The 10,532-nt window shown below is 38.3% G+C and overlaps 1 protein-coding gene across 1 annotated transcript in view; it reads left to right on the forward strand.

Moving 5' to 3' along the window:
* Nucleotides 1–2,056: 2,056 nt before the first annotated feature.
* The window catches only part of LOC140229550 (BOS complex subunit NOMO3-like), a 28,649-nt gene continuing 20,173 nt past the window's right edge, over nt 2,057–10,532 (forward strand). Inside the window, exons 1-9 of the mRNA XM_072309798.1 lie at nt 2,057–2,227; nt 3,560–3,695; nt 4,022–4,122; nt 5,204–5,313; nt 5,809–5,881; nt 7,087–7,239; nt 8,252–8,380; nt 9,082–9,171; nt 9,929–9,985. Coding sequence (XP_072165899.1) covers nt 2,090–2,227; nt 3,560–3,695; nt 4,022–4,122; nt 5,204–5,313; nt 5,809–5,881; nt 7,087–7,239; nt 8,252–8,380; nt 9,082–9,171; nt 9,929–9,985 — 987 coding nt within the window. The 5' untranslated portion in view covers nt 2,057–2,089. The remainder of the gene's footprint in view (nt 2,228–3,559; nt 3,696–4,021; nt 4,123–5,203; nt 5,314–5,808; nt 5,882–7,086; nt 7,240–8,251; nt 8,381–9,081; nt 9,172–9,928; nt 9,986–10,532) is intronic.

Consider the following 10,532-nt stretch of genomic DNA (forward strand, 5'->3'; position numbering starts at 1 on the left):
TCGCTCGCTCCGCTCGCTCGGGTTCAATCGCGTTCATGATATAAAATATACTGCAATCTTAAACAAGTGGGACTGTTTCACGTCGTTAAAACATGCATCAAATTGCACCATTTGCAAAATCAAAATGTAAAAAGTTCTCACCGTGGGAGGGGGAAAACCCCCCTCCCACACCCTCCCCTACCCCCTCGCTCGCTCCGCTCGCTCGGGTTCAGTCGCGTTCATGATATTCAGTGAAAAGAATTAATACAAGAAGTGTATTGGAATTATACCATTTTATAGGCAAATTGTTCAATGATAATCTACTCTAAAATATACTGCAATCTTAAACAAGTGGGACTGTTTCACGTCGTTAAAACACGCAAATACATGCATCAAATTGCACCATTTGCAAAATCAAAATGTAAAAAGTTCTCACCGTGGGAGGGGGGAAACCCCCCTCCCACACCCTCCCCTACCCCCTCGCTCGCTCCGCTCGCTCGGGTTCAGTCGCGTTCATGATATTCAGTGAAAAGAATTAATATAAGAAGTGTATTGGAATTATACCATTTTAAAGGCAAATTGTTCAATGATAATCTACTCTAAAATATACTGCAATCTTAAACAAGTGGGACTGTTTCACGTCGTTAAAACACGCAAATACATGCATCAAATTGCACCATTTGCAAAATCAAAATGTAAAAAGTTCTCACCGTGGGAGGGGGGAAACCCCCCTCCCACACCCTCCCCTACCCCCTCGCTCGCTCCGCTCGCTCGGGTTCAGTCGCGTTCATGATATTCAGTGAAAAGAATATTTGAATTATACCATTTTATAGGCAAATTGTTCAATAATAATCTACACTAAAATATACTGCTATCTTAAACAAGTGGGACTGTTTCACGTCGATAAAACGCGCAAAAACATGCATCAAATTGCACCATTTGCAACATCAAAATGCAAAAAGTTCTTATCGTGGGAGGGGGGACACCCCCCTCCCACACCCTCCCCTCCCCCCTCGCTCGCTCCGCTCGCTCGGGTTCAGTCGCGTTCATGATATTCAGTGAAAAGAATTAATACAAGAAGTGTATCTAAATTATACCCTTTTATAGGCAAATTGTTCAATAATAATCTACATCAAAATAAACTGCTACCATAAACAAGTGGGACTGTTTCACGTCGACAAAACGCGCAAAAACATGCATCAAATTGCACCATTTACAACATCCAAATGCAAAAAAGTTCTTACCGTGGGAGGGGGGACACCCCCCTCCCACACCCTCCCCCCCTCGCTCGCTCCACTCGCTCGGGCTCGGTCGCTTCGCTCCCTCGCAGACTAACCGCCCCCCCTAAGATGAAATCCTGGCTACGCCGTTGTTTAAATGATGATTTTTTTGTAGTCTCTTCTCTCAGCGTCGTCATGTCATGATACTTTTACCAAGATAAATGCTTGCGACTTTGGGAAAGATCTTTTGGTATGCAGAAATTGTATGTCACGTTATGATATTACAACAAAATAGACAATTAAAACATTGAAATAGAAGAAATTTTACATAATATATTTACACATCAATAACTTATGATGATAAATAAAATTTAAAAATCCATCCAGATGAGCTTTATTGTATTCTATACAAAACATTCTGATTTAACCTGGTTAATTTGCATAAGGAAACACAAAATGATGACACACCTAGTGTTAATCAAATAAAACAGATCATAAAGATACAACGACAGATATAGACAGAGAAAGGGAGAGAAATATATTACACATATAATTCATTTTGTATTGACTGATTGATTGATTGATCGGTTGCCTTGCTTGATTGATTAAATGACATACATGAGGGGCATACAGTGACAAATTTGAGTCGATATTTGTTTTTGGAACAGTCTCGAGCAACATCATGGCTGTCATTTTCGAAGTGATTATTAACAAATGAGCCCCCAGTTGATCAGCCACTCACAGTAAATTCAGTTTTGCGCTTTCTGCATACTGCAGCCGTAGAGAGCGTTCTAACGCGTATCCTGACTCCATTGATTGAAGGACAATTAGGGTGGGGGTGGTGTACAATGTATGTCGGCGTCTCACGTGTGATTGGAAAGGAGTCCGAAATGGCGAAGGTCACCCGCCTTTTCGTCTTACTATCTTGGTTCTTAGCATCATTTTCGCTCCTGATAGAGGCGCAGGACTTCGTTACATGTGGAGGATTCATCAAATCTGAGATACAAATCAATTTTGCAAAGATTGAGGTTCGTTCTTGTCACACAAAAACCTTTGGCGACATATTGTAGTCCCATCAACTTGATTTCGTGTGATTGTTGTTAATTGTGGCCTAAATTGTAGGCAGCGGCAGTGTAATGTTGTATTGGCTTGACTGAGCTGAGCTCCATATAAATTAATGCATTAATGGTATCAAACTATCATCATGTAGATCTACATGTACATGACGAAATCTATGTGCATTGTTCATTTTGGACGGTGTTGTGGTCGAATTATTGGCGGCTTGTATTACTGCATTTAAATTTATACCCCGATTTTCCTGATATTCCTTTTAATACCGACTCACCGAGTCGGACATGAGTGGCATAATATGATAATTATAAATTAAGGTTTGTAGTTTGGCACACATGACGTTCATCGTATGCTTGCATGTATGCAGCTACATGCAGTTAAGTGCATGCATAGCTGCTCTGACCTGGTATATGAAAAGTTGCTGCTACAGAGAGGTGCTGATTGATGCGGAGAAATTTGCCAAAATCTTGTCCGATAAGTTCCAGTTTTTATGCAGAATTCAAATTGTATGCTTGACCATGGCAGTAAAAAAAAAAAAATGTTGTTAAAAAAAAACCCCATTAAAATCTCATTTTAAGACTTCTCTCAGCTGCTGATTGTGGGATAAATAAGTAATTTAACAGAATTGATGAAGAAAAGAAGCATAAATTGGCATTGCAATGATGAAAGCGATCAAATTTACCATTCCTGTGCTTACGGATCCACTGCCAACGACAACAATTTAAAATCTCTGTTATGGAAAAATCTACTCTTGGAGCAATGTTACCAGATTACATTACTGAAGAAAGGATATCTATCCACCCTCGTCATAGCTCGGTGTGCAGCACAGTGCAGAATTTCTGGCAAGCTGTGTGTGCAAAGTAATGAACCTGTAAGCGAGCGCCAGATGACGCTGGTTGGTGATGGCTATTTTACTAATATCACTACACCACCCCGTTCCATATTATTTTGAGGGAAAAGAGAGCTCTTGGAAATGCTTCAAACTGAAAAACAGCCAGAATGACTCAGATTTCCTATTTTAGAAAAAAAAAAACCAAACATGTTGGCAAAAGTTTCCTCTTATCTTGACTGACCTAAAATTGTTTGCAGCTCTACTTTTAACAAAAAGATAAAATAAATGAACAAAATATAAAGATACATTTGTTTAAGCTCATGACTAGATACTGGAGTTGGAAAATGCTTGAGAAATATTTCAGGAGTAAAGTAATAGATTTTATATGACTTCTGATGAAGCAGACAAATGTAAGAATATATTTTTTGTTCCATTTCCATATGATAATTGCATGCAGGTGAAGCTTTACACAAAACAAGGTGCCTTGAAATATCAGACTGACTGCGCCCCCAATAATGGCTACTTCATGATTCCAGTCTACGATAAGGGGGACTTTGTGCTCAAGTTGGAACCACCTTCTGGATGGAGCTTTGGTAAGGAATCAACTTTCAAATTCTACCCTAACTTGGGCCTTCATGCTTCTTTCATCCTGAGGATATTGTAGGCATTGTGTGTTAGATTGCCTTTCTTTTTGTAAACCTCAAGCTTGTTTTCACATTAGCAAGAACTAGAAGAATTTATGTGGATGCATCAGATCATATGTGGCAATGTTTTGACATCCTAATGTTTAGATGAATTTCAGACAGTCCAGTGTAGAAGGCATGAGGTTAATTTATAAGCATAACTCTTCACGCTATACATTTTATGCTATACATACCAGTGGAATCCTGACTGTGAATTTTCTCGTTGTGCTCGGCAGACCCGATGAGTGTGGATCTGAAAGTGGATGGTGAAACAGACCCTTGTAGTCAGAGTAAAGACATCAACTTCTTCTTCCGGGGATACATGGTATCGGGAAAGGTAAGCTGGAGATTCCTCCAGAAACCTCAGCACTTGATCGTACTGTTTTGTGGTTTTTCTTTTATCTGTCTTTCCAGTCATGTAAAGAAAATATTGCCACCTATCAGTTCAGACGAATAAGTGTATTTCTTTCAACCAATACAGAATAGAATGTAGACTGAAAGTATACACTGAACATTTGAAACTTCAGCTTCCTCTGTCTTCATGAATGAATGTTACATCTTGTATTCATTGCCATTATTCTTTGATTTCCTGTTCCATTGTGTGTTTGTAAGATATTTTGTGTTCTCTTCCGTAAAGCTTAAGAGCTATTTGAAAACCCCATCACATGTTGCACTGTCTTCCACAAGAGGAAAGGTATTCATTTCCTTCAAGTCAAATGAATGACTGTTACATTCCATACTCTTTCAAAGCAGAGCATTAAATTGTTTATTGCAACTGATTGACAAGTTACCCTTCTTCATTGTAAGTAAACACTAATGATTCAGTGTTGTAGTGGCAGCCATGACAAAAAATCACAGGCATACATACTTGGGTTGGCCTTGAAACCATCAGCATCCTGATCGCTAGACAGGCTTCATATCCACTAGACTACCAAGCTGCCACTGAATGATGGTTCTGACCCCTCATAGTAGCAGGTTCTGCTACTGGCTACTTAGAAAACACTGAATAATAGATGTTTGTTTATGTCGATGAAGGGCAATTTGTCAATCAGGTGCAAGGAGAACAACTTGATGCAAGGCTAGCATTCATTAATTTTGAATTTAACAGTTGTGTGTGCGACCGAGAAGCCTGCTCAATGCAACGAGCCGGGCTGATCAGAGTTTGCCATCAGCATGCACCAGAACTTAGTTGCCCCAACCGTATAACAGCAGACACATAGCTCGCATAAAAATGATTGTAAAAAGTTATTATTTTTTATTTTTATTTATTATATGTAAAATAATCATATTATAAAGATAAAGGCGTAAATATTCATATTTGAATGACGCGCCGCAAATACAAAAACAACAAAAAAACAACTGAATTTAACAGTTTTATGTAATGTTCCTCATCACACAAATAATCTTGTTCTTGAAAGGTCTTGAGCAAAGGCCAGACAGAGGGCCCAGAAGGAGTTCTAATCTCACTGAAGTCAAAGGAAAACAAAGATGCACCCGCCATTGAAACAAGGACAAAACAAGGAGGAGTGTAAGTGTTCAAATTGTTCTTCATAAACATCCACACATTGTAAGACAGAGTCAAGAAAATGAAATAACATCGGCTTTCTCATTCCTCACTTTCAAATTCTTTGTTATAGGCAATTGAGAATTCATGGAGAGCTTTTCTTTATGACGCAAGTGTACACTCACGTATGCTCCAAAATTGATGTTTCTTGTAGTGCATTGACCTAACCTTTCATCATTTTGAGTGCAAACATGGAAGAACCAATATGACTTATGGCGTTTCACCTCTTGAATGACTATGCTACCCCCATTCTGTCATTTTAAAAAGTATACAAGTTTTTGGTTCAGCTGCATTAGTTATAGGTTTGTTATTGTTGTTTTTCTCACACTAATAATGTTTTGATATGGGTTGCATCTTATCTACCTTTGAGGCTGTGTTCATTTTCAGAGGAGTAAAATGTTTCACAGTGATAATAACAATATGACAATATCACTCTTGTAAACAATGTCACACCAACAGGTACAGTATACCAAATGTTCTACCTGGAGACTTTGTCATCACAGCATCACATCCAAGCTGGACCTTTCAACAGGTGCAGTATTCAGCATTCATTGTAAAACTGTTGCCATTATAGTAATTGCAACATCTGCTTACAAGTAACGTCGCAGGACTTTAACTCTCAAGAAACGTCAACATTAGACTCGGGCTCCAATTTGAATACCAATCCAATCCCAATTTTCCGAAATACATCTATTGATAACATTCTCTGAAGGTTTATGTAGCTGGAGACCCTAGCCCTTTGCACTATGTAAATACTTTTCTTAGATGAATGGGGTTCTTAGAAGGATATACTCATTCATAAGTAAATGCTCTTGACAAATGTCAGAATGTACTGATTAAAACATGAAATGTCTAGGTCCTCTCCGGAACAGTGTAAGCCTTTTTTGGCAAATCTGAGAAGAGATATTATGAATGATGTGAAGGCAGGTGAATGCAGCATGATTGCACAGAACATGTACTCCTTCATCTTCGTCTGTGGAAAGAAACAGATCTTTAAACACACAGATATGTCTTACTTTCCAAAGTATCAGGTATTTGGATGTTCCTGAGCCCTGACATGAAGGCATCTTGCAAATACAGGTTAATGGTTTCATGTCATAATGCCATTTTTATCAGAATTGTTACTTCTTCTGAGAATATTGAATGGTAAATACACTTACATTGTTGATAGTCAACAATATATTGTGGAATTCGTTACCACAACATATCCGTCAGTCGTCTTCATTGGTCTCATTCAAATCTTCTTTAAAGACTTATTTATTTGTGAATTGATATTTTTTTGTCTATGTGTGTGTATATTGAAAGTAAATTGTTACAGTATGTTTTGTGATGAGATTGTAAAGCGCATAGGGAACATTCATTTGTTATATGCGCTATAAAAATTTCATTATTATTATTGTTATTATTATTATTATTACTACCATCAGTGAGATATCTAAGGAAAGTATATTCCAGAGTGTAAGTAATCTGTGAATGATTTCATGGCCTTTGTTGTTGCAATCTCCAAGTGTCGATGGTTGCCATTTATGGTATCAGCCTCATTTTATTGAAAAGACAACAGCAACAACAACAATAAACTTTAAAGAAAGGTTTAAGGGATTATGCACCACAGTGGTTGTGTGTATCATTGTAATAGATTGAAGTAGTCTTCAGATAACATTTGCCAACCCTCATGAAGCATTTTTGGTGGTAGTAGCAAATCATCCCTTTGTCCAAATGTCTCCCTCTCTCAACCAGGCGAGCGTTGAACACACCGTCACCAAGGATACGGCCACCGTGGAGTCCCCCATCTTTGTTTCGGGCTACGATGTTCGGGGCAAAGTGATGAGTGAAGGCGAGACGATCAAAGACGTCTACTTTATCCTCTTTTCAGACGCAGTCAAGGCAGAGGTGGGTCTGACTCCATCTAGAGTGTGTTTCTTGAAATTTGTGTGTATATCAATACCAGGCTGGATTTTTAGTATCTCTCTAGACCTTGTCATGCACCCAACAGGTCAGTTATCTCTGTCTGCTCTCACAGAGCTGCCAAGTCTCCCTGATTATGCAGGAGACTTCATGGAAACCTCGATATCTCCTCGTATGTAGACAAGAAAATATAAGACATTTCCTGATTTGAGGATTGTTTTTGCCCACCGAGATGCATAGACTAGAGTTTACAAGTATCTCCTGACTTCTCTTTGGAATCTCCCTGATTTTTTTGGGATGGATATTGGCAGCCCTGCTCTCATTCAATTTCGTTTGTATTAGTTATATGCGTACAATTTTCTTGAAATGCAGAAGACATAATGTTTACACTTCTTCTCTTTCATACAGAGTAAACAAAAAGAATTGTTTATGCCTCCACCCCCAAAGGATGAGGGAGGCATTGTGTATCAGATTATTTTACAGCTAGCAAAGGAGGACTGATACAGAAGTGACATAAACATCTGATTCAGTTTTTTTTACTGAGTTGAAGTTTTCAAAGCATGCCATATTAGATCATTTTAGCAATATGAATTGTACATAGATATTTTTATTGTACCCTTGTAATTGGTACCACATTTTTAATTGTTTTACTGTAAAAGCAGAAATGTTTGTGTGTATTCTAATTTTGCAAATTTCGCAAGAGCCAAGATCACGAAATTAAAATGCATAGGAAAGTTCTTGTCTACACTATAATCATTGAATACCAGTGGCAATTCGTGAAAATTTCATGCTGCAAAAAAGGCTGTTGGCTCCAATTTGTGGAAATCTTGTATCGCAATTGAACATGTATCTTGCCTTACAATAAATGTTCAATTTGCCTTTATTTGTTAGGGTGATTTCTCCCGTAAATCTGAGATGCTTCTCTCCTGTAATATTTCTTGCTCTGTGCTGTTACTCTTTGAACTAGTGTAAACATTAACTTTGTTCCCACTCCCAGGACGTACAATGTGAGAAGACTGGTGTGACGGGTTACCAATCACAGGACAAGTCCCCTTTGTGTCACGTCCAGTCTGATGCCAATGGTCAGTTTGTGTTTCCGGGTCTGGCCAGCGGAACGTACAATGTGGTAAGCCCTTGTGTCTGGTTGTGCCGTAATTGACTCTCCATCGTATTCAGGCTGAAAAGAGACTAATGTATGGTTTACTCATACATGTGCTGGTATTCTGGCATTTTTAAAAGAATGGTCTTGTGAATGAGACTAGATCTCATAGGAGGAATTATGACTTCAGATGACTGGATTTCTAATAATGGTATTCCAGTTATTTGCAGTCTAACAATCTGTTGCAGCAGACACGTATGTTTGAGAAGTCCTGACAAATGTGGAAATCTTAAAGCAATTAATTTTTTTGTACTCGGTTCCTTGAGGTAAATTTCAGTAAGATCATTTTCCTAACTTTCCCTAAAACATCAGTAATTTCAAAAGAAATTTGCATTGTCATTGTAAATGAAATAAATTGCTATTTCTTTGTTTGTCTGTTTGTTTTTTTACATTGTTATCACATGGTGTGACAAAGTTCAAACATGACAAAATATTTCATGTTATACAAGGTTGGTTTGTTATAGCACTAACAGTGTCTGAACTTGCTTCCAATTGAGGGTAACCATAGCAACATTTGAAAAACAAAGATAAGTGCATGAAATATATTGGAATTTCATCAATATGATGGCAGTTCAACAATAGATATGGATAGAAAGTGACCCCAACACTGTCAGGTAAGCTTGGCTGTTTGGATGATCAGCCATCTTTTGGGGTGCTTCTCATTCCAGGTACCTTTCTACAAGGGAGAGCACACCACGTTTGATGTCGTACCACCATCTCTGCAGTTCACTGTGACGCACAACACCCTAAACTTGCCGGTGAGTGTTTTGAGATTCATTAACTCCTTGAGGACAGGCTGATTTTGCTACAACACACATTTCCCATAGACACTTGCCTGAGTATACTCTGGACTCGTCGTCAAGGGGTTAAGGTGTTTCAAGCTAGCATGCGATCGTCACCTCATTAGCTACTTTTACACCTGCGGTGTATCGTTGCCAATTCCAGCTAAATGGTGTAGCCACAACAAGTATCCATGAGGGATTCAGTCACCACTGACATGCTGGTTTTTGTTTAGTGATTGAGTGCTGTAGACTAATTTGTAAAACCAAAAGTACCGTTATACACAGACACACACACCTTGAACTGATGTATCAATAGCATTGTTTATACAGAACACTAGAATGCCATGTTACAATGGCATTCCAAGAGAACCTCAGTTAATCCTATTGAACATTTGTGAGTAATTTTGCTTGCAAAGAACTCAAATGCTTTGTTAATGAATTTTTCGTGATATTTCTTATACTCAAACTTGTTTTAGTTCTTAAGGTAGCTGATCCTTGGCTATGATTTTATGTTGTGTGTTCTCAGACAGTAGTAGTAAGTTCTTTCAACCAAGTTCATGATGATTATATTTCAGTCATTTTTGTTTTAATCTCTACAAACACTCGGAATAATGTAATTGAATCTTACATTTTTGATTTTTATATGAATGCTTTTCAAATCATTTTCATGCCATAAAACCTATTTGTGGATATGATGAGAACAAACTTTGTGTTTCCTCTCTTCCATTTGCAGACTTTATTTCAGGTAGCAGGCTTCTCTGTTGTCGGCCACGTTCTGGATGCAGCAGGGGTGAGTCTGACTCTGATTTGGCACGATAAAATAAAACCAATCATGTCTCGTTTTCAGGATGTTTTGTCAGGCTTCAGGTGATGAGAGCCTTTTTTTCCACAGGCAGTAAGGGAATTTGAAAGTGAATTCTACTTTCAGATGACCTTCCATCTTTTCACTGGAATGTAAATTATGCAAAGATGAGTGTAAATTATGCCAATATACCCGCACACAAGTAAATCAGCTTGAAATGGTTTAAGACATTATCAGTTTTCCTCTGCAGTGGTGATTACAATAATGATGAGAATAATGAAATGTGAACAGTTGGAAAGTTTCACAAAACCGCATACTGTCAACGCTTGAGAGTGGATCTCCAGGGCATTGTAGTCTGGTATGATGGAGCTGGTAAATGTAGCGTGTGAGTTCTGTTGATTAATCGGCAAAAGGGCTGGCAAAGTAAATCAATGGAACCTTTAAAGAAGACACTCGTTCGTCAGTCACGCATGCAAAATCAGTGTTAGTCACATTTGCTACATCACTCAGCAGAAACTATTGCCATAGCGTGCAC

The sequence above is a fragment of the Diadema setosum genome, chromosome 6 (genome assembly GCF_964275005.1).
Source record: "Diadema setosum chromosome 6, eeDiaSeto1, whole genome shotgun sequence".
NCBI lineage: Eukaryota > Metazoa > Echinodermata > Echinoidea > Diadematoida > Diadematidae > Diadema > Diadema setosum.